Consider the following 23874-nt stretch of genomic DNA (forward strand, 5'->3'; position numbering starts at 1 on the left):
GGGTAATAATGTGATAAAATCGAATGTAAAAGTGATATGTAATTAAAAAGTAAATGCTATCGCTAAAAGCCCTTAGCTGTTGTAGAGCGACAATAAATAAAAACATAACACTATTATTATTCTGGTACCTCAACAGGCGTGGACACCACTATAGGTGTATGCAAGTGTAAAGTCGATGACCTAGAAAACATATGCGATCTCGAATGCCGGACTAAACAGCAAAGCACAATTGAACTGGTCTGTCCTGATCCTCTATCCAGCAGTAACACCACTTACATAAGGTATTGAATTATGTTGTTTCATGCTAAGCTGACAAAAACAACGTCATCTTACATCATTTATGGTTAAGTTTCCATTAAAAAATCAAAAGATTAAGACAACTGTATGCCATTGCCATGCGTTTTCCAGTCAACTGCTGACACACATAATTAAGACCATGACTTACTTTACTATGGATGAAATGTTAAAGTAGATCATGTTGCTTGGTTTTGTTTTGCTAGTAGTTTACCAACGTAACCTCTGTACCAAAATAGTAAATTCGAATAGGTCTATTAGAGTATCTTGCTGTTTCTTGCGTTTCATGAGCAACTACGACCGATTCTGTTTTTTTTTTCGCTGAGACTTTTCGGCCATTTGTCCAAAATGATTTGAAAAAATGTGGTCATTTTTTATTTATTTCGGTCATTTTTTCGGATGAAAATATTTCCTTTCAAGTATATAGCCGATACAAACCAAAATTTGCACTTCCTGACCAGCTACAATTAAGTTTCGTTGAAACTTCTTTGCAATCACTGGAATCGATTTGCGCTTACATATTTTTTCTGACATTTTGACCGAATTGACCATACTTTTTTCGGACATTTTGCTAAAAAATCGGTCAATGACCGATAAATGACCGGAAAAAAACCCCAGGACTACCGACTACATAATTCGACCAGTAGCAGACAATCGGCACCTTTTCTTGCGTGACAAATACAAAGCGAAGTATCTGGATAAAAACTGGTTTCGAATTTTTTTCGTAAAATATTAAAGTGAATTCAAGGAAACAAAATACAATAAAAAAAAAATAATTTGAACTTAACGAAATATCAAATAAAAATTGTTTGAGCAACTGGAGCTTTAAATCCTGATCAAACTTATTAGTTATTCTCTTCTTAGTCTAAAGGCAAGGGTGTCGTATTAAAAAGCTATTCTGCGACCATTAGCTCGGTTGCTACACAAGCAAGCAAACGTTTGATCATCGTGTGTGTTGTAAGCTAAAACTGTCTTCACAAGGAAAGATTTCTTTGTTTTGAGATACAGTATAATAACCTAAACTAAATCGATCGTTTTTTGGCAGTCAAATGTATCAAGAGCTGACAGCGATAGACGCTTGTTTTGCCCATTAGATTTTTTGCTAGTATAGCACCACTAAAAGTATCCTGCTAAATTCTTACCTTTGTGGAAAACAACTGTCGTTCTCTACAGAGTGAACTATCTCGATGGGAGAAGTGAAGAAATTCCATCCACGGATCTTCTCAACATCATCAACGCTCGACTGTCGATCCTGCCTGACCAGTGTACGTCTGGCACTGCTAGTACACAACCAATATCGCTCATGGAAACGTCCAGTGAAGGTTTTCTGGGCGTGTATGAGCCAGATGCCACCAATTTGAATGAACAACTGGTCAATAACATGCCGGTTTGTACAATTACGATTTATTCCGATTACAATTACGATTTATTCCGATTACAATTACGATTTATTCCGATTACAATTACGATTTATTCCGATTACAATTACGATTTATTTACGTTATTTAATCCACTAACTTTTACGAGTTCTTCAGAGTTTTAAAGAGATACACCCATTACTTGTATCGGTCCATTGTTCATTGTACTCCAGACTCAATGGATAATTTCATATACAATATACTGTAGATGTTCACCAAACTTAAACTTTTCTTTCAGTTTAAGAACTTTTTATCATCGTATCAGTTTCTCATCAAGTAAACTTGACTTTATGTGCTTGAATTTGACTATAGAACAGCAATTAGCCAATCGAGGTTTAAAAACTTATCTGTGTCATCCTGTTTTAACTCATTAGCATCGAAGTTATATGTTTGTCTCCAGGCCACAGCTGCAAGCCGTCGTCGCAGAAGTTTGTATGACTACGACGACACGTACAACCGCTACCACAATGTACAAGGAGCCTACGACATCGGTTCGAACCCAGCGGGGCGCAAACTTTTTGCTGTGTCCATTGTGACTGGAAACAACGGCATAACTAACCCAGTGACATGCGTGGAGTACAACTCTCTCATAATGTTCACGTAAGTGCCTGAATCAGGGAAGAATCAGTTAAGATTGGTAGAGGTGGTTAAGTGGGTATGATTGGCCAATTCTATGGGAAAACATTGTAGGCTTATAAAGTTTTTTTAATTTGATATTTTTGCAAGTTTCATGTTGTCGAATCATTAAGCGTTGTGTAAAAAAAACATCATTTTTTATTTGCCAGTGCAGATTTTTTTTACAAACGGTTGCTGGTTTCATAACTATGTCTACCGATCGAAATTTACCTTTCTGTTCAAGCTATCTAAGGTATTCCAGAATTATCTCTCTACCAAGGCTTGTTATAGCTTTATTTATTTTGTATTTTACATCAAATTTGTGGTGAATGTTTGCGTTTGAAGTTGACAGAATGCATCATTGCGTGTGTAGAATAACACCTACCAGCTATCCAGTGTATGACACCAACAATCTGTACAATACCAATGAGAACTTCGACTACGGTGGCTTCCGTAAGCTCGAAGAAGACCAATCACTGATCGGATCAAACAGCACGTTGTTCATCTACCGGTTCACTTCTCCCGGTGTTTACGCGTTCAGACTAAGCAACAATGCCGACAAAAAGTTTTATGTGCGAGGTAGGTTATGTTAAATTAACGTAGTGTAATGTTGAATAAGGTTAAATAAGCGAATTTTCAGAACCAAACCGGCCATTGATTTTGCTTTGAACTTCTTTGCATCTTGTTCTGTGAAGTTCAGTTTTTTAGAGTAAAATGTTTTGCTGCCTTTTGTGTAAGTAAAAACCTAATATAATGATTTGACGAAGACCTGTAGTCTTATTCTTTGCCCATTGGTTGTGTTTTTTGTTGTTGTTGATAAAAACATCATACATTGTTTCCAAGTTAAAACTTGTCTGATAGTCTTGCTACAGATTACCCCACCCAGCTGGCAAAATCTGTCATTTTTAGCTAAATTTTAATTTTAGCAAAAATTGTTATTTTTACATTGATTTAACGTCTTCAAACTTTAGATTAATGTTTAAAAATCTGATATTGCTGGGCGGGTACTGGTATTATTTTCTCTTTCAGTGATGCCCCAAGGCGGAACTTGCACCGATGTTGGTCCCTTTTTCCCTCAAACTCCTCTCTACCTCATCCAAAGTGGTGTCGCTCTTCGAACAGACATCCTTCTTGAACCAGATTGGGTATTGATCGGCGTCCTCATAGCGGCTTCATTCGTTACAATAGTCATCCTCTTGGTGGCGCTGTTGCTCTTCAGAGAATACGGATGGGCAAAAGAACTCTATCTCACGCCTTTCTATAGAATACTGTCTCAAAAATTCTCTTTTGATGATTATTCTTCAAAGGTATATTTGCAACGTTCTGAAAAAGAAGTTTCGACAAAAAATACTCTGCAGGATACAATATGTTATTGTTCTTACATTTGAGCTTAAATCATGAAAACACACTCATGAGGCTAAAACCGAAACTCAATCTATTGTATTTTTGTTATTGTTTCTATAGGGATCCACCGTTCATGCAGTGAAGAAATTCCATCCCAGCTTTGCGACATCTGATCAATTGGAAGTACAAGCGGCTATTGCTGCAGAGACCGATTTAGTTACAGCTAAAGATGAGTTTTGGGATTATGAAAAACAGGTGCATGAGCAATACATTCATATTTTTTTCACACGGTTATTGAATGTTTTGTTTCTTGTTAAGATTGGTTGGCTGCATAGCCGGGTGGTGAGAGCTTTTTTACGGCGCTCAAAAGGGCGCCGGTTCGACGCCACCCAAGAGCACTCGGCTGTGTCTTTTACAAGACACTTAATGGCATGTTTAGAGGTTCTCGACAATTGGATTTCTTGCCTTCCAGTCTCCTTATTCTTTTTTTTTACAAACCGCGCGTAAGCCTGGACATGGCAAAAATGATTTAAATTTGAACTTCGTTTCATCAGGTTGATCTGGAAGCCTTCAGCAGTCAAGAATTCTATAGCATCCTCAAGAAACAGTCGTACAACGTCACTTCAACGATAGGATTGCAGAAGGACGAAGTCAAGTCGCTCTATCAAAAGGTCGCCCAACAAACTCAGTCTCTCAAAGGTACAATCATAATAAATCTCCGTTTTTCTGCTTAGGTTGTGGGTTTCCCACTAGTAGGCCCTTCCCATCGTGCAGGAATAGCTTTGAGTCCATGGACAACTTCCGTAACTGACTCGAAAATTATTCGAATATTTAAATATCGAAATCTGTATATTTTTTACATTGAATCAACTTTGCAGACGTTGAATCAATGTAAAAAACGATTGATTTTTTGTATGGGAAGAGACAATACAAGTAGGAACTTTAAACTTAATAAGAATTCGTTGTTTACTGTCAAAGTCCAAAATTCCTACTTGGATTGCCTCTTTGCATACAAAAATCATTTTTTTACATTGATTCTGCTTCTGCAGAGTTGATTCAATGTAAAAAAAAGACTGCTTTGCTTTCTGGATTGTAAGTGGCGGTGCCATACTTTGAGTGTTATATTTTGGGAATACAATTTCCTCAGACTTGTGGGCGGCCAAGCTAAACTTGAAAGGACGCGCTTCGTTGGCTACAGAGGAAGAGCTTGAAGAATATGAGAGAAAGAAGAAGGATTTGGATGCTGAACTGGAAAGGAGAAAAGATCTCGGTGAAAAATTCACTGTAAGCTATTTATATATTTTTATATAAATTCTACCAGTTGTTGACATTACATAAATAGTTGAATACTGTTTTTCGTTTGTTTTTGCTAGACTTTAGCATTGTGAATTTGTGCAAAGCATTTTTTATGGTTATTCCAAAGTTAATTTTTTTGTTTAACTTTTCACCAGTCTGTTCTCGAACATCAACGAACCATTGTCGGCGAGGACGAAGTTGCTCGACAACGCCACCACGTGGAATTTACCGCTGCTTTCAAGGCTGCTCGGAGACTACTTGATAAAGCCACTAACTCCCTGAAGGACGGTAAGTCAATCAATTCAACACAAGTTTTCACTTTCACGTAGGTAAAAACAGTTTGTTTCAGGCATCTATTTTGAATCGGCGAGATACAAATTAATTCTGTTGATGCTGTACTTATCATAAAAAGCAAGATTGAAGTGTTACGTTTTTTGTTATGTTATTTTTTAACCTTTTATTTACCTAAATAATGCAGCTACGACCACTTACCAGTGAAAACTTTTTCTTGAAAAGATTTAACTTGTTTTCCTTCACCTCCGTAGGTCTCATGACTGTGGAAGAGATACAGAGCGAAATGGGAGGAAGAGTAGGTGCCTTGATCAACAAGATGTCGGCCACTGTTGCATCAGAATCAGGGAGGCTGGGATGTGGATCTGCATTAGACCAAGGAGCAGGAGCACAACTAGTTTTACCTGGTAAGTAATCTTCATTACACGTTATTCCAATCTTAAATTTCTAATTTTAGAAAAGTAGGCCTAGTAGTTCCGTATGTCACTTTCACACATGAAGCTCGTGGTCTTTAATCCAGTTCTTAAAAGTGTTTCCGCGTTGGTAAACTGCATTGCAGTGGTATGCCCAGACAACGTCTGCGGACGTTCAATCAATGTAAAAAACGTTTGATTTGCTGTCTGGGATATTTGATTCAGCATGTTTCCACATGTTGGTTGGTTCCACACTTTGATTTGTTTTACGTCTCCCCAGGCGACAAACCTTGACATTTTTTCATCTTTTTAACATCTGATAACGTTGGAACGCGGAAAATTCTTAGGGTTGAGCATATTTTGCGTTAAGTTTGATTTTGCGCAGGAACGAAAGATCCATTCCTCCGCGATGATATTTTTGCAAACGACGGTTCATTAAAGGCCATTGACCTTTGCAAGTTTGATTCTCCAACCGGATTGGTCATTCCAAACGCTGGTAGTGAAATGTTGCTGGCCAACGGTCACGTGATGTCGGTACCGGCGGATGAATACTTTGTGCATCCAGTCACAGGTCAATATAAAATAGCTTTTTTTCATTTAACTAAGGACCGTACTGATTCTAATAACAATAACGCCTGGATCCGTCAAGAGTTCAATGCCTGGATGCGTCTTGCGTATGCTTAAGAAACGTGATTAATCTGATAATGAAATGTACTTTTTCTTGCGTTGTACCCATCAAAATACTTGTAAATACCCTAGTTTTGATAAGGATCAGTAAATCGACTGTGGTAAGCGGTTAGTACTCATTTCTACCTTCTGGGCTTCATCAGCATTACACTGACTGCATAACAAAAACTTAGTTTCTGTATTATTCGTAGTGTATCCAAATAATTGAGTTTATCATCAGCAAACTGGTCGTCTTTCATAACAGGTCGAGTTCTGCCAATAGAAGGCAACTTGTGCTACGACCCGGTATCATCAAAGATCATCTACACCAGCGACAGCAGTGGGTCTGATCTTCTCAAATCGGATGAGCAACTGATTCCCTTCCTGCCTTTCCCATTGGACAGCAGGACTGGGGAATGGCTTAACGCTGAGCTTCCCACTGTTGAAAGAAGGGGAGATTTGAGATATGGAGCACCGATTTTTGACCCCACCACTGGCCTCACTGTGCCAATCTGTGCGGTCACAATTCATCCAACTACCGGTGCCGTCCATCCCCTAGGTATGTCAGCTCACACTTTTTAAAAATATATCTCAACTATCAATTTGCGTTCAAAGCTTTCAACACAATTTTTTATGTACTTTTTTTGAAGTTTGTCTGTAAAATGTTCTTTTTTTATATGTATTTTGGAGGATGCAGTTCAGCCGTGTCCTATAAAAATGTTTAATTAAATTTAAAATATATTTGATAAACGCAGCCTACTTTTTTGTAGTTGTTATAACTTACCACATGCTTTCAGTTTTAATCACATAATTGTAAAACAGTAACTTTTGCGTTTTAAAGCTGTTGTTTTCTTTAAATTTCAACTTGGCTTTAACATCTTGCTTCGGTTCCTTTCCTACAAACAGGTGGCGCATACAAGAGCCCAGTAACTGGACTGCCGACGCCAATTGAGATAGGAAGTTTCATGGTGGAGCAACAGTCCGAAAAGCCAGTTCCTATACTCGCTGTGTCTCTTGACGAGTCAGGGAAAGTGGTACCTGTAAGTAAATGCATGTATACTTAGATACAATATCATTTTACGTCGAATCAACGTTGTGAAACATTTTTTTTACCCAATACTCTGCTGACTACAGTTTTAAGCTTTGTTGATGAAACTCTTCTTTCAGATTGGTGGCACCATGGCGCCACCTAGTGCTCCAAACTCTCGAGTCCAGGTTCCTATCGTTCCCGGCGATTCCTTCGTGGAACCTCTGAGCGGAAGAGCTATGAGAGTCAGTTCTTGTCGCATTCTTCCTGATCATGCACAAGAAGAGAGGGTCCTTCCATGCGCCGGAGGATACCAGACCTTCCAAGAGGCGAGCGTTCTTGTCGCTGAAGAGAAGGTCATAGAATCTTTGAGAGAATTGAGGGACGCAGTGACAGGTATATGCCGAAAACGTTTGTAATTTATTTTTAGTTTATTTTCATGAACATTATTATGTTAAATGCCGTCTGGTTGTTAGGTTTTATTAGTCTAAAATTAAATTGATAACTACTGTTTTAATAACATTAAAAGTTCTTTACACATTTTTAACCCTAGGTCCCGAAGCGATGTCGCAAGGAGTTTCGTTCAGCGCCCGCCACGAACTTTCAAGACTTGATGCATCGCTGAAAGATTTGTCAACCGCTAGACGGCGCTGCCGATCTCACATGCTGAGGTCATCACAAAATCTGCTCCGACGAGAAGAACGAGCTTCTGTGCTAGCGGCGAGTGGTGGTGCATCGGGTACCATGGAGTTTGCTGCGACTGGTAATTCATTTTGTTTATGAAGCTTTTTTTAGTCGCCATCATTAGGATTTTTGGTAAGAATGGCTTTGTTTGTTTGACATTGTTGTGCTGCCATTCACTCATGAACATAACTCTATCATCATCGTCATTATCACCATCATCCTCTAAATTCGGTTTTGACGTAACTAGTGTGGATGGCCGATTTTTTTCCTCGCAGCGATTGCTTTCACCTCTTTTCTCCATCTGGTTTTGTTCTTTGCATCTTCTTCGCTCAGTCCGACCATGTCTGCCTGTTTCTTCACTTTTAAATGTGGTATCAAAAAAAAAAAAGGAAAATAATCAATTAGTTTCCTATTTAATTGTAAAATCGAAAATTATCCTCAGTAATATTCCTTTTCAGGTCAACTCCTCCCCATCTTGGTCGGAACAAAGATGCGAGATCCTGCTGGTTGCGATGATGAGGTTCCTATTCTCGGAATCGACAAGGACAAATTTTCTGCTTCCATTCGGCCACTAGGTGGTACCATGGAAGACTCAAGCGGCCACGGCCTGATACCGATTGATATTGGGGTGGTTGGCATCGACACTACAACAGGTAGGCTGTAATCAATGTTAAGAGGTGCTCATCATTTCGGTTTTGTTTACTCTTTGCTGAGTGTACAATGACAAGTTTACCCCTGTAGCCTTTTTAGGTCAGATTCCAAGCATTTATCGTGCATTCTAATTTATTTTTTTCCTAAGTGCATTCATCCCCTTGATAAATTAAATGTATCCTAATGGGGGAAATTTATCATAGTTGAGAACCTTTTGTTTAGAATTTATTTCAAGTTCCGCCGATATTCCCACAATCAATCAACAACGTTCTAAGAAATTTTCGATTCTTTCCATTAAAAAAATTTCTGAATCATTTGATATCTATTTAATTGCTGAGTTATTAAAAACGATCTTCTTTTCCATTATGACGTCATATCCCAAGTTTTTTTTTTATCAGGGAAAGCTGGAAAAGCTGTCGGGGCTAGGATTAGCACGGACACCAACACGGTGGTTCCCATCATTCAGTCCTCTCATCACCACCTGAAACAACGCAAGCCTCCGATGGGCTCCGTCGCCATGTTGGAAGATGAGATTGCAGCCAGAAAGGGAATGTGGCGAAGGCAACGTCAAAGAGAAACTGATGTTGAAACGAGGGTCTTGGAACTACAACAAGTTCGTTTTGGTCTTTTTTACTTATGCTGTTACCAGGCACAGATTTTGGGGGGGGAAGAGGGTGCAGGTGCCCCGGGCCACCGACGGCGCGAAAAAATTTTTTGCACGGGACCCCCCGATCTAAAAGTGCCCCGGGCCCCCCATCAGCTAAATCCGGCCCTGGCTGTCACGTTTATAGAGTGAACTGTTTCCAAATGAACGAAATGTTGTTGGTATGCTTTTTTTGGAGTAACGCGCAATAGTGAGCCAATCAAGATATTATTTCTATTTGATTAGCTTTATTTTACCTTCTCTCTGAAGATTCCATCGGCCGATTATCGGTTTGGAAACTAATTTTTATGAGTTTTTGATGATCTTCTCAAGAAAACTTCAAATCTTACAAGCAACTGCATGGCTCTTTTTCGATGAGTTACTGTCTTATTCTGCAGGACGTCAGCAAAAACATAGAGACACTCACAGTTGAGAAAGTGGAAGACAGTCTTGAAGCAATCAGTGACGTAACAGCACAATTATCAAACGTACTCAAGCGTGAAAACGAACGAAAAGATGTGAGTTTTGCTTGTTTATTTTCTAACATAGAAAAAAACTTTTTGTTTTGTTCCATCATTTCTTTTTTTGAGTTTTGAGTTGCTATTATACCATGGCAAGAAAGTTGTTGATTTCCTGTTTAGGTGGCTCATGCTGAACTAAGTCCAGTGTTGCCGCCCGATGTTTTGTCAATTCTCACTGACAACGACTCGGAAGAAATGCTGCAAGAGGAAAAGACACACAGCAGCTACAGCAAGCTTGTTGATTCGGTAAATTAAATAAAATCGATTATTTTACCTCTCTACTTCATTATAAGTGTGTGTGTGTTTTTTTTAATATTTACGTGATTTATTATGATGACGTAGCAAGTTGATGACGTATAAAAGAATGAAATCACACAGCGTACTCAAATTCGTGCAAATGAGTTTTAGTAAAGAGTTATATTTTGATCTACTTAATATACATTATACGATATACATACAGTAATAGATTTCACAAATGTAGATACAAACGACCTGTTTTGGCGTGATGCTGCGGGTTTGCTTACCGCATTATCAGGCGAAAACAGTTCGTGTGTATCTACATTGTGAAGTAAACAACAATCCCTCTGCTAAAAGTGAAACTCAATTTATTACATTATATCATTGATGTTTAACTGAAATAAACACTGTTTTGTATCTTTGTTTATTGTAACGACTGACGAAGTTGCTCATTGAAGCAAAGTAGAATATCACCCGATGTGTTGCTCTGCCAAGGTTCGCAATTTGCTTCAAAAGCTCCAACTTGAAGAGACTCGACGCGACGACCGATTGCGCGACGTTGTCGACAGCAGGGACTCCGTTGCCACGGCAACCGCCCGCGAATCTGTTCTGCTGCGATACCAACAAGTTCGAAAGAAGATTCAGGTTGAGTTTCTTCAGTTAACTTAGAGATTTTATCATATGTTTGTTCTGTAAGCGAGGCCCCGAAAATTAGTTTTATATTCAAGTGAGCTAGGTTGCTGCCTGGTACCGGGTTCGATTCCTCATGAAATGCTTTTTTAATTTTTTTATTTATTCACCGTACACCTGTGGTGGCTTCGTTTTTTTCTTTTGTTTTGTTTTATTTCTAAGATACTATAGAAGGTAATCAGTTTCAAAATATGCCTTGTCACCAACTTTCAATTCGTTATCAGGGCGAATTGCTGAGTCACATCGATGCCCGAGTTGAAACGATAGACAAGGATTTAGCCGAACTCGAGTTCAGCAGAGATTTGTCGGAGTTGCTTTGCAACGAGGCCAGGAATGTGCTGAAGGGCTCAGCGCTCGTTGCAGGCGACTTTGAAACCGTCATCACTGGCATATATGGTGACGATATCGAGGTACGAATTACGTTTTCTAACTATGATTATGATACAGTTTTTACTTGCGGCTGCACCGTTTGTTGTTTTATTTTTTATTATTTGCAGCATCTTTCTGTAGAATACGTTACATTCAGCGCAAGTTAAAAACACACATTCCACTTCTATAGTTACCAACGGAAAAGTGCTGCTGAAATCCTGACAATTGTTCCGTCAAACCAACATACATAAAATTTGCATAGCAATGTGAGATGTCGTCGTAGTATGACTCATTGTATTTCTGAAGTGAGATCTTGAACTCGCATTCAATTGCACTAGCCGTGTTATACTTTTGTAATTTACTAATCCTTTTCAGCCAGCAAATCAGTCTTTTTTTACATTAAATCAACGTCTGCGGACGTTGAGTCTACTTAAAAAGTCGACTGATTTTCTACCTGAGTTGGGCTTTTAAACACTATTACAATACAACAGATGTCTGGTCAAAATGAACTGATTCCTCTCATGAAGCAGCTGATTGCTCTGCTGGAGAGCGGCATGCAGTTCCAACTCACTCCTGAGATGATGTCAGTCCTGCGCCAACCACGTACTGCGCAACAGCAGGTTTGTTAACATTTTGCGAAAGTTTCAAATCGGCCATCCCCTTTGGTTGAGTTTGTAATTTGTGATGTTTTAAACTTTCTTATAATTTTATCTGCTGCCATTTCAGATATTTTTGATAGTACGCTATTCGCGGTTTTCCTTGCCATCAATTTGATTTACTTTATTGCAGGCCCAGGCACTGCAGATGATGCAGGCGGCGGTCATGCAACAACAGCAGAAGATGCTGCAAGCTAGACAGGAGGCTGATGGAGCACAGGTTGCCATGGCTACCGGACAAACTCGGCAAGCGGAAATGTTGAGCGGAAGACCTTTTGATGGGGTAAAATCAACGTTTTATATCGTTAAATCAACTAATTTGTTAAGTTAACATTATTTCAACTGATTTGTTGTGTTCTGTACCCAGACAGCAAATCAATCGTTTTTTTACATTAATTCAACATCTGCAGACGTTGAATCAATGTAAAAAAAAAACAATCACTGTCTGGGTAGCAAGTAATTGTGTCGTTTACTGTGAGTCCATGATGGGTCAGCTTCACCCCTTCACGACCGAACATTTTTTCACGACCGAACATTTTTTTACATCTCCGAGATTTTTGACTTTGGTATTGCAGGTCACCCAAGCTTCCATGCATGATGTGACAACAAGTGGCGGCATCGCCCATCAATCACTCCAGCAAGCTGCAGGTAACCAGCCTAAGAAGATACGAGTACAGGAAAGCATGGTTGGTGTGAAGTCCGGCAGCATGGTCACGTTTGAACAAGGAGTGCTGGACGGTGACGCAGCAAGTCTCTTGCAAGGAGGTCTGCATTTTGGCAAGATGTGCTTGTTTGTTTCTTTATGTTTAGAGTTTTAGCTGTCTTGAGCTATGATGAACTTAGCTGAAATAGCCATCAGCTCTGTATAGACCAGAGTAATATTGATAATTAGTTTGTTTGAAACGATTTTTTTTATAGTAACAATTTTATTGTTTACAATAAAATTTGATCGGAACGAAACGAGAATTTTACATCGAAACGAAATATTTGGAAGTTGCTAAATAATTTTGCTTAGAACAGCCCTAGTGATTTACTCAATATGAGCGATTCTACTTTTGATACGAAAGCTACATGAAAAAATAATAAAAACTCCAAGCTAAAACCTGAGAACCACACTTGCAAGTTTTCCTTTCTCTGTTAACGAAGTTGGCAAGATCACGGCGTAGACTATTTTGATTATTTTTGTCTTGTTTAGATCCTAATGCGTCAGCGGCCGCCAAGGCTACGTTGATGCGACGTTTGAGCAGCAAACGGATTCTGGATGCCGCTGCTGACGTAGGAAGCGAGGCATCGTCAGCCATGCGTGAAATGATCGAACGTCACGCCATGGAGATTGCGCAGCTGGAAAACGAATTGAGAAGCGAGGAAATATCCAAGATAAACGAGGTAAGGATTCATAGATTCTTTGTTGCCTGAAACTGCAAGGATATATCTTGTGAAATGATCCAGATCTGCGTATCACACCAGAGAACTTTGTGTTGAAATTTAGCCAGCTTATAGAGCTCATCAACCTGACTCCAAAAAGCTCTATTTTTTGAAATTTATGCTAAATTTCAAAGTGGCTATCTCCACGTTAGCCTACCACAATTATTTGAATTTTCAATGACTTGGTAAATTTACCAATTGTATAGGTACTAGCATGGCCACCTGGAGATGCGGCCTGATTTGTCACATTTTGCAGATTTTGATTACAGCTACTGCTATAGTGCTTGACAGACATTTTTTGAGATATTTTTACTTTTTGCGGTTTCCTGATGACATAAAACTTTTTTGTTGCCTTGGGGAAGCAGTAGCAAATGAGAAAAAGTAAGTTGAAAAACGCGAAATCAGACTGTTATTGAAAATTAACAGTCTGACTAAAATCTTCAAAATCGAATTTTCTTTGTTTTTCAACATGTGAGAATGTTAAAACCTATTGTGTCATCTGGGGAAAAGAATAAAGAAAGCGTAAAATCTACTTTTTAGAAAAATTTATTTAAACGTTCGCCCAAAGTTAGAAAAACCTGGAAATTTCTGCAAAATGTGACAAATCAGGCCTTATCTTTAGGAGGCCATGGTACTAGGTAGCCTACCTTAAGGCGATATGTAGCCTAACTTCGCAGCTTATTTTTACGCCACGTTTAATTTACGGTAAATCTATTGGTATTTGTTTTCTGATTGCTTTTTTGTTTAAAAAAGATCATTTCGGACATCGAAAAGAAGAAAGAAAAACAAATCAGCAAGCTGAAGGTTGAATTGAAGGAAAAACTTAAGTCTTGCACGACTGATGAAGAAAAGCAGCAGGTAAATCTTCCTCCAACGCTTGTTAAATTTACTGTTTTTTTATCATCTGGTGTACCTTTAATGCGAAATGTTTGGAACGCTTGGTCCATTTGAATGAAAATAAAGTACTAAATATACCAATGAAAATCAAGCTTCAGTAAACGTTTTTCAAATGCTTCACACTCAGCTGTTTTCATCTTTAGTGCTGGTTCAAGTTGTTATGTAGTTGCTATATTAAGTAAATTGTTGGGTTTATAGCCACACACTTCTTGTAGCTTTCTAGTAAGGGTTTTTTAACAGAAACTGGTTCAAACCAGTCACCACTGGTTTTATGTTTATAATAGATGTCTTTGTTGGTGTCATAGTGTTTAGGACAATGATAGAAAGTTTTCTTTGTAAATCACAAAATTTAGCAACTACACCGGTTCTGACTTTGTTATCATTCAAACACAACCCGAGACTTGATCGTCATTGGTGCTTTTTTGATCAGGTGATGCTCGAGTACGCCACCAAGATACGCGATGTGACAGATAACCTTGAAAAGGAGAAGAAAGACCGACTCGCTGATCTAAGAAAAAACCTGGCCGGAGAGAGGCAGCGCAGAAGGAAAGAACTTTACAAGAAGCATCGCAAAGAAGCTCACGAGGCTGGTCTCGATCCTGACAAGGTTATTATCTTCTGTTTGTTTTTCTTCCTCTTTTATTTGTTTTTTCATAATTTGATTCAATGGTCTGCATGTGCACTTGAGCATTTACGATTTCAAAAAATAAAGCAAAGTGTTGTGTTTTGTTTTCTTGTTTTTTTTTTCAATTTTTTATCGTTTTATTTTTGTATTTGACCTTTGTGTTTGACCTTTGTGGTGTGGCCTTTGTGTTTGTACTTGTGTCTATTTAAGGTGCAGTAGACTACATTTAAAAGCTACGCAGTTTTTACATCTACTGTTGCATTCTAGGTGGTTGGTGATGTGGCTGAAGAGAGTGAAGAGGAAGTGAACAAGGATCTCCTCCTTCTTGCCATGCAGCAGGAGAAATTGATTGCTGAGCTTCGACTTGCTTATGCTGAAGAAGAGGAGGAAGATACGGATGAGAGAAGAGCGAAGATCAATGCTGACATGGAAGCAAGGATAAAGGCGCTCAACGCTGGAAGACCGGTTTGTGTTTCCTTAGTGGACAGTTGTATTCCATATGTATGCAGAATGCCGTCACCGTTGTTTTCAGCAATTTTTGATCATTTTTGTTCATTATGGAGGAGAATTTAAAATACTTCACGATACGTTTTGACCAGAAATTTCACTAAATTACCGCATTCCATTAAGCGATGAAGCCAACTTTGTTTTTTGAAACGCTGTCTTATCTTTAACAACATTGCCTCATCACTGATGACATTGCTCCATCATTCACTTCTTCATCTCATTATTCTAGGCATCTTTGATCCCGGAGACGGATGTTGACGGATTGATAAAACTAGGAAAAGCGGACGGAGATAGAATGGATGGAATTCGCGCAAACATGAAAGATCGTATGAAGCAGAGGAGAGTTCAGAGAAAGAGCCGCAGGAACTCTCTCATCGCTCAAGGTATGTTCAATTATGGGTTTGAGCCAGCACACAGTTTGTGTCTGTGCACCATCTAGCATTCTCATTTTAGATGCTTAAAAATTCACGTTTTTTCACTAAACTTTCCAACAAATAATAATCGTCTTGTTTTTTTTTCTATTATTTCATCGCTCGGTGAAGCCGGTTTGCTGAATACATCTGACGCAGAACTGGTTGAAGCCACTTTGATCGAGAGCGCAGAAGCCACCGAGAGCCAGATTGAAGCCATTATCTTGAACGCGTTCGAAGAGGTGGGAGGAATCAATTTTTTTTCATCAACGAATACTCTCTAAATAGGTTGTTCTTTTCCACTAACCGCGCACCGATCTTGTATTACAAAAAATAGCTTTTCTTTTTACTTTGGATGCATAATAATTGACTTTTAAACTAAAATCTAGATGATGATGACAGTTGCAAATCTCACTTGTAATCTCTCTCTCATTTCTCAAATCTAAGCTGTGTTTTAGCAACAGACAGGCCTACCTATATTTATCAACATTTCTGGAATATAAAATGTTTTGCTTTTTCAATTTCTGTTTTGGATTGCATCCTTTGCAATAGTTTATCTTGTAGCCGAGGTTTCAATCCTGCTGACCTTGTAGTCACAGTTTTTAACATCATCGTCCGACATGTTTTCAGACCGAGTTGGAACTTTGTGAGGCTCATCAGATGCAGGAGTTGGAAAGACTGATGATGGGTTCCAATGTCGACGAAACCGAGCGAGACAAAATTTTGGCCGAGTTTTTGAATACATCTGAGAATCTGAAAGGAAAAATGGCCGCCCAGAAAGACAAGCAGGTTTGTTTTTTTTTGCAAATTTTCATTTATTTTTGGCTGAATCAGACTGTATTTCGAGTACACCATATTAAATTATTCATACATTCTTCATTCTCAAAAACATTACCAGCATGAAGGAAACAGCTGTGTCAAGATCTTGTACAGAACTTAAGCACATCGGTACCACATTTCAACTTTTTGTTTGACTCGATAACTCAATCGATAAACAACCAGTTAAAGGCGTAGTTCCGCTAACCTTGTCTCAGTGGCCTTGATACGAAACTGCCAGGATTTACCTTCATAGGGGGCTTACAAAGTCAAATATAACCAAAGCATTTCATTGCCTTCATGAACCTGCACGTTTAAAATCTTCTACTCAGTTTAACCCACGTTTAACGTTTAACCCAGCACGTTTAACTCTTCTATGACTGCGCACGTGCAAAACAAACTTATGTAGGATGAAGTCTACCGGGCAGTGATCAGGTCTTCTGTGTTTTCAAATAAAGAAGTTCAGTCTGAAAGACAGATAGCTTATATATATTGTCTATATATCGATTTGTGGTTACCAAGCGAGCAAATTAACTTTTGTAATTTACGAACAGAAAGAGAAACTTCTTGCGAGGCTCCAGGCGAAAAAGAAGCTGCAAGAGGAGATGTCAAAAGAGAAAGCGGTGGCGAAGCAGATGCGCCGTACCGCTCCGGCTGGGCGCGCCACGTCAACTGCTGTCCAGAAGGCGCTTGACCGTGTCGAACAAACACAGATGATGACGTCAGAATCCTCTCCACAGCTCATTGAAAGACAGGTGTGCAATCGTTTATCATTGGTGGAATAATACTAATAGATAATAATACTAATACTGATGAGCCCAGCCTCATGGGCGAAACACGTGTCTATCGCTGAGTTCTTGCTACACTCGACTGCCTAGAAACACTAATAGATGTTGTTACAAATTTCCAAGATTAAAGTTTGTTATAAAAACTTTACAAGAATATATTTTGAGTTCATCAAGGATCCAAATGGATGCGCGTTGTGACGTATATTGATTGTAATTGTTCGCAGCTGTGACTATTACAATTTTGGTGATGTTATCGGCTTTACCTGAAATTTTATAATCACAGGTGGAAGTGCTTGCTACAGTGGAAGACAAGCACATCCAAGAACACAAGCTTCTTGTCGACGAACTGGAAGCTGAAGCAGATAGAAGTGAGTATTTCTACTTTTTCTTTTCTTGATAAGATAAGAATGCAATTGAAGCAATTTTGGGATTTGTATGACAAAAGTGTGCCTTTGTAAGATCGAATAGCCGTTGTAGTTCCTTTTTGTATTATTCGGTTATTTCACATGGAGAACAATCGTCATCTGGCTACAAAGCTTTTTTCAGAAAATTAATCAACATAGTTTTACTTGCATAATTTTAAAATCTTTGATTTACTCAATAAAACCTAGTAGTCTCTATTGGCAGTTTGAAAATTCTATTTGCAGTTGAACTATTCTTTCCAACACAACATATTGGCTTAAACTGCATCTCTCTTTATTGCTGCTTTTCACCTTAAAAGAAAATTTTAAATTATTTGGTTACTTTTCAAAGTGTGAAACCATGAAAGTTTTTTGTTCTTGTCGCCATTTTACCTAAAGCCCATGTTCCCGGATGCTAACAACTGGTTGGTTTGCATTGCAGATGAGAGAGACATCGCGTCACGCATGGATGAACAAGCTCAATTGCAGTTGGCAGCTGCAGCCAGTCGAGCACAGCAAGAGGCAAGAGAGAAAGACTTGAGCGAAAAACAAACCAAGAAATTAATCAAGGAATATCAGAAACAGGTCAGAAGTTACCATTGAAATTGCACCCCACCATCTAAATCAGTCATTTTTACATTGATTTATTGTCTGCAGACATTGCATTGATGAAAACAGGATTGATTTAAGACTTCCCAGACAGCAAATCAATCGTTTTTTACATTATATTTTTGTTTAATTTGCGGGAAATTGCCACTGTACGGACCAATACAAACATTTGCCAGAAAATTGTAAAGATTCTTTCTCAATGATAATAATATGCATGTTGTTTTCTTTATAATATAACACTATCGTTGCTAAACAATAATGTGATGTCTTTTTAGGCTGAATCACTAAACAGCTCATTGGCGAGTGAGAAGAAGAGACAGATCCAAACGATGCGAGAGAAGATGATGAAGAGGAAAGAACAGCGCCTGAAAAACCTCAATGAGAAACAGGAGGTATGAAAATGAAGTGCCATACTATAATTTTGTATCTTAAATATGATTAGTTGATTACCTGGTTATTTATACTAAGTTAAGAACCTATAGTGCTTCAAATACTTTACAAAGTGCATAGCACACGAAAAGATTTCAAAAGTTAAAACCTGAGATTAACAAATATTTATTATTCATGTATTGGAATATCTTCCTGTAGAGTTTTTGGATTTAAAGACAATTTAAGGATGATTTAAATGACTCTTCTTCGTCAGGCCGAGTCCGAGAAGCAACTGGTGGCGCTGAAGAACGAACGTGATGCCGCCTCCTCTGAAGCCTCCCGTGTGGCTGAGAAAAATGCTGCTGTTGCCATGGCATCGGAAGACGGCATAGAATCTTTGGATCGGTTCGTACGTGATGTTCTTCTTCCCCGCCACTTGAAAGAAATGGCGAGTCTTTCTGAGAACTTGCAGAGAGCCATGAACGCCGCTAAGCAGGAAGCCAAGGCCCAGGTATGTCGACATTTAATTCTCTTGTAGTTCAAGCGCTATTCTCAAATTCCACTTTTCACTTTTTTTAAATAAACACTTTGAGTTGGACGCACCTGCAGCCGATCATCTACCAATTAGACAAATCGCTCGATTAAGCAGCTTATTTTTTCTTTATGCACCAACTGTAACCTGCTGATTAGAATCGACGATGAATGATTTAAAAAAGAACCTTCGGCTAACTTATCCTCTATTAACTATGACGATTAACTTAATTGGCCGCTTAAAAGATCCCCTGTTGGTCCATCCAACCTTAAACTCTCAAATATCACAGTTTATGTTTATCTTAACGTTTTTTCGATATTTTTCTGTGGTAGGTTTTGACGGAGCGAGATGTGTCGCGTGAGCAACTGGTGAATCAGCAAGAAGAGAAGATAAAAGAACTACTGCTGAGTCATGCTGGAGAGCCAGCCAGCAAAGTCATGAAGATGAAAAACAAGCTGCAAGCAAAGCACGAGAAAGGTTTCATTTATTGCTAAATGCTTGAGTTTATAAAAACTGAAAATTGGGGTGGTGTGTTTAATCATTTTTAATCATTGTGTGTTTAATCATTTTATTTTTATCCTCAGACTGAGAAAGCTTCTGAGGGGTGATTCCTGGTAGTTTCGCATACTTGTATATTTTAGAGGTTTTGATCAACTGACACAGACCTGGCTACCGAGATTGACAGAGTAAAGTTTCAGATTGGAAGTTTTGTTGCTTGTGAATACTTTCATTCGCGTTGTAACGCTAAGTGGTGAGCAGTCCTTATATGCGTTGCTCAAGCGCTCACCACGAGAGTCGAACCAGCGGTACTTGACCTTTGACCTTGCGATCTTTGTGCAAAAAGTCAGGCACTTCACTAATTGGTCTGTTATGCAATCTGCCTATAGCAGCTACGAATCACATACCATATCTTACTATTACATAAATAGCAGTCATGCTAGAAATTGTTATTTCTTGACAGAGCTTCAAGAGTTTGATAGAGAGACCGAAAAAATGGTTAAATCCGCTGAAAAATCTGCTTCCTCTGCTCTCTCAATCGCTCAAGCTGAGGAGAAGTTGGAGTTGAGAGACACTCATCTCAAGGAGCTGGCGGACACCATGAGGAGTCTCGATCCCGAAGCTGTAAGTTTACGGTTGAAATGTTTTCACCAAAACAAATTAAGTTTTGTTAAACTCCACAGTTGGAACGCTGCCTGCGCAACTACGCACTAAGTCTAAACATTTTAATCGTACAGAAATTTTATTAATTTTGCGCTTGCATTTGTTTCATTTGTGTCATTCTAGCACGACTTGGCGAATACACAATTTTTTAGCACAAACATTGCGCCAAAATGGCGGAAATTCTCTAAGTTTTCTCTTCTGAGAAAAGATTATTAGTTTTTTCCGTGGTGTTTTTATTATCTATGTCAGCAAATGCAAAAAGCAAAACAACGCGTTTATGTTTGCGACAAAAAATGATTTCTCGGCTTTCAAAAACAAGATTGATGCAAAAGTATTCTGCATGACGCAATGCTCTGTCAGCTGCAGAAAGTACTCCCGAAAGTTATTTGGTTGCAATTTTTTCAACCGCAAAATTATCTTCAAAATAATAAATCCGAGTTTGATGACGATCTTTTTTGAAAAACTTTTCAATTAGTTGCACTTTTGACGCTGTGTTTTTTTTATTTTATTTTTATAAATAATTCCTGTACTTTTTTCTTAAGGTCGATTTGATTGGGCATAACTTGTAAAATAGTTTTGACGTTTTTGTTTTTTTTAACATCAACGTAGAGGATTGAGTACTGATTCTTGTGAAACAAATTTCAGGTGTTGGTTCACAAGTTTGAGGAAGAAGCTGCATTGGCTTCGAGAGAAGCGAAGTTATTCAAGGAAGAAAAGAAACGAGAGATGGACGAAAAAATAAGAAAACTGAAAGAGGAAAGAAGAAAGAAAGAGAAGAAAGGTGAGATAAGTTGAATCATTACGTTGTTTGTTTGCAATTGAAGAGTCCAGGTGCATAGCGATCAAACTCCATTATTTGTAATTTTTAGATTTTACCATCTCCCGTTGCGTTAATAGCGAAAGTTTTATGTAACAGCCTTTGTTTGCGGCAAAACGATCTATATCCTCAAAATAAGGCTTTAAAATAATAGGGTTCAGCCACAAAACGATCAATCTGAAACTTAATTTTCAGTTTACTCGAAAAGTTGGTTTTGGTAGTTTGATCGTTTTGCACCTGGACTATTCAATTGCAAGTTTGTCAGCAATGCCGTTGATTTATATACATCGCTTTGGATCACAAGATAATCACTAAATTAGAAATAATATGTGATTTTACCTTCAATTTGCTCTTTTGAAAGTGAGTGCACAATGTTTTTGTGTCAATTTTACTCACTTTTCTGTTTGTTTTAGCCTTCTTTCATTTACACATAAACTTTAGACTTACAAAGCACGTCTTTTTTTAGGTATTTTATATGACTTTCCAGATTATGCTTAACAGCATGTTGCATCCTGACAAAAAAAAATAGAAACTGAGTTTGTAAAAAAAAACAACTTTTGATTGACAGCGAACCGCCACATTTCTGAACAAGTCCAAGCCTTGGAGCGTGAGCTGACGGAAACGTCACTGAAGATACGCAATGAGTCTGAACAGAGACTACAACGTGACGAAGAAATGAAGCTTGACGAGGCCAGGCGCCGTGAAAACGAAATTTTGAATTCAGATTTGACCGAAGATGAAAAAGAAAAGCTTTTGAAGCAACACAAAGCTTACATGGATCAAATGAAGGTTAATTAATGTCCAAATAAAAACAATAATACCGTAGGCTAATAACCATTTGATGTTGCGTCTATTGCGACAACATGCAGTAGCCTACCCTGCTGATCACAGAACACAATAGACAGCTGAAAGCAGCAAAAGAGACATGTAGTCATCGTGTCAGCTAAGTTTATATTCGGACAGAGAAAGCGCTTCTTTGAGAGTTTTATCCTGGCTGTTTTGGATACTATTAGAGGCTTGATGCCCCTGACGCAGGTTACCGGGGCTTCATATGTTCTGTCCGTTTTCAGTTAAAGTGTTGTTTGTCTAAGCCATTTTTCCATCAAACTTGGTTCCATCAAACAAAGAACCGTTCAAGAAGTGCTTTGCTCGAATCATTATTGCTTGATCTTGTTGGGTCTTGATTTGCAGACAGGAATGCATTCATTGATTAAGTCTCTGAGAGACTATACTTTGATCGTCTATCTTTGCCTAAGGAAAACTTGAGTTTTATTTTCTGATTTACATTCACTTATGCAAAGTGTTTTTTTTTTTAGTTTTCAAAAATTGCTGACAAAAACTAATTATGCTTATAAAAACTTTGCACAACCAGGTGTACCTTTTTAGTCAAAAAATTAGTCGTATTTTACATTGACTTAACGTCTGTATACATTGATTCAACGTAAAAATAATTGCTGTGTGAGTTTGTAGACATGAAAGCTACGTAGATTGTGAAGATAAGTTTCCCATGTTTGTTATAAAGCAACAACTGTTCATCTTGTGTCACGTCCTCTCAGGCGAATCTTGCAGAAGACAAGAGGAAGACTCGTGAGAAGTTGGACAAACGTCTTGAGGAGAGGAGAAGAAAGAAGAAGGAGGAACGCGCTCATGAGCTGAAGAAAGATGCCAAGAACAAGATAGACCAGGAAGAAGCAGACGCGATGCAGAAGATCACGGATGAAGGAGTGAAAGACATGAAGATAACTGAAACATTGCTTGCGCAACAAAATGTCAAGTAGGTCTTATTCGCAGCCACGAAACCTTTAACTAGCATTGGTGAAAATATATTGACAATTGATAAGGAAGTCTCGCCTTTTGGAATGAAATACTTTCCTTCGACATGTGGCATTTAGCTATTTCAACGTTCATAAGTAGCGTATTGGTAATTGCTTAGCAGACGCTTTTCATTTGAGCTTGTGCATTGCTGAATGCAAAGTTTTAACATGTATTGAAACAAAGGTGAGGCAGTGAGGCTACGTACCAGTATCACATCAAAATGATACGCAGCAGTGCTAGTGCTACTTTGAGTTAAAAAATTCAGCAACATCAATTTACACTGTAAATTTTAACTCATGGACCAACTCAATCCATTTATGAACAAACCTCCACTTTTCGCAAAGTTCTATCGTAATTTATACTTTATATGAATAATTCAGTACCTCCAAGGCAGCAGGTTTCTGATTTAAAGATAAAATAATTTTACGTCTTCTCTTGAATTTGTCAATGATCCAAATGAATACACAGTTTCATAAATAACAATAAAGAAATAGAGAGTATCACTGTGAATTGATACACTCACATTGTCAAGCTTCCCCAAAATAGTGTGGCTTTGGCAGTACATATCATTCTTATTCAAATAGAAAAGTTTGACATAGTTTCTGATTTAATTTCTTTGCATGGTGATTGTATAATACCATTTGCTCAGACTTGTTGGTGCTGACGGATCGTCACAGTTTACTGACTTGCCAGCTGCTCAACCGTACTTACCAGTTGACATAGCAACCGGCATTCCACTGATGGCTGGCTCATTTCCTCCACAATGGAGCGAAATGATGAAGACATCGCCTTTCTTCCAAGTAAATACTTCAACTGTTTAATTTTGCTTTGGATTTTCTATATCTTACAATGATAATTATGTAAACAAATCTTATTTCGTCTTTGAT

The 23874-nt window shown here is 38.4% G+C and overlaps 1 protein-coding gene across 1 annotated transcript in view; it reads left to right on the forward strand.

Moving 5' to 3' along the window:
- LOC145767073 (uncharacterized) overlaps positions 1-23874 on the forward strand; it is an 87899-nt gene that overhangs the window by 58671 nt on the left and 5354 nt on the right. The window contains 42 exon segments of the mRNA XM_082578821.1: positions 137-281; positions 1468-1681; positions 2113-2312; positions 2701-2906; positions 3357-3634; positions 3792-3926; positions 4226-4370; positions 4819-4955; positions 5123-5255; positions 5513-5665; positions 6057-6242; positions 6603-6896; positions 7244-7377; positions 7505-7760; positions 7918-8127; positions 8507-8701; positions 9098-9312; positions 9741-9860; positions 9984-10109; positions 10596-10745; positions 11015-11200; positions 11651-11779; positions 11949-12098; positions 12391-12580; positions 13011-13201; positions 13994-14098; positions 14568-14744; positions 15030-15227; positions 15499-15652; positions 15812-15921; positions 16310-16468; positions 17050-17250; positions 17567-17651; positions 18127-18269; positions 18569-18685; positions 18937-19173; positions 19527-19671; positions 20156-20316; positions 21001-21136; positions 21741-21961; positions 22729-23053; positions 23702-23787. Coding sequence (XP_082434947.1) covers positions 137-281; positions 1468-1681; positions 2113-2312; positions 2701-2906; positions 3357-3634; positions 3792-3926; positions 4226-4370; positions 4819-4955; positions 5123-5255; positions 5513-5665; positions 6057-6242; positions 6603-6896; positions 7244-7377; positions 7505-7760; positions 7918-8127; positions 8507-8701; positions 9098-9312; positions 9741-9860; positions 9984-10109; positions 10596-10745; positions 11015-11200; positions 11651-11779; positions 11949-12098; positions 12391-12580; positions 13011-13201; positions 13994-14098; positions 14568-14744; positions 15030-15227; positions 15499-15652; positions 15812-15921; positions 16310-16468; positions 17050-17250; positions 17567-17651; positions 18127-18269; positions 18569-18685; positions 18937-19173; positions 19527-19671; positions 20156-20316; positions 21001-21136; positions 21741-21961; positions 22729-23053; positions 23702-23787 — 7238 coding nt within the window.

The sequence above is a fragment of the Aplidium turbinatum genome, chromosome 1 (assembly GCF_918807975.1).
Source record: "Aplidium turbinatum chromosome 1, kaAplTurb1.1, whole genome shotgun sequence".
In the NCBI taxonomy this organism is placed as follows: domain Eukaryota; kingdom Metazoa; phylum Chordata; class Ascidiacea; order Aplousobranchia; family Polyclinidae; genus Aplidium; species Aplidium turbinatum.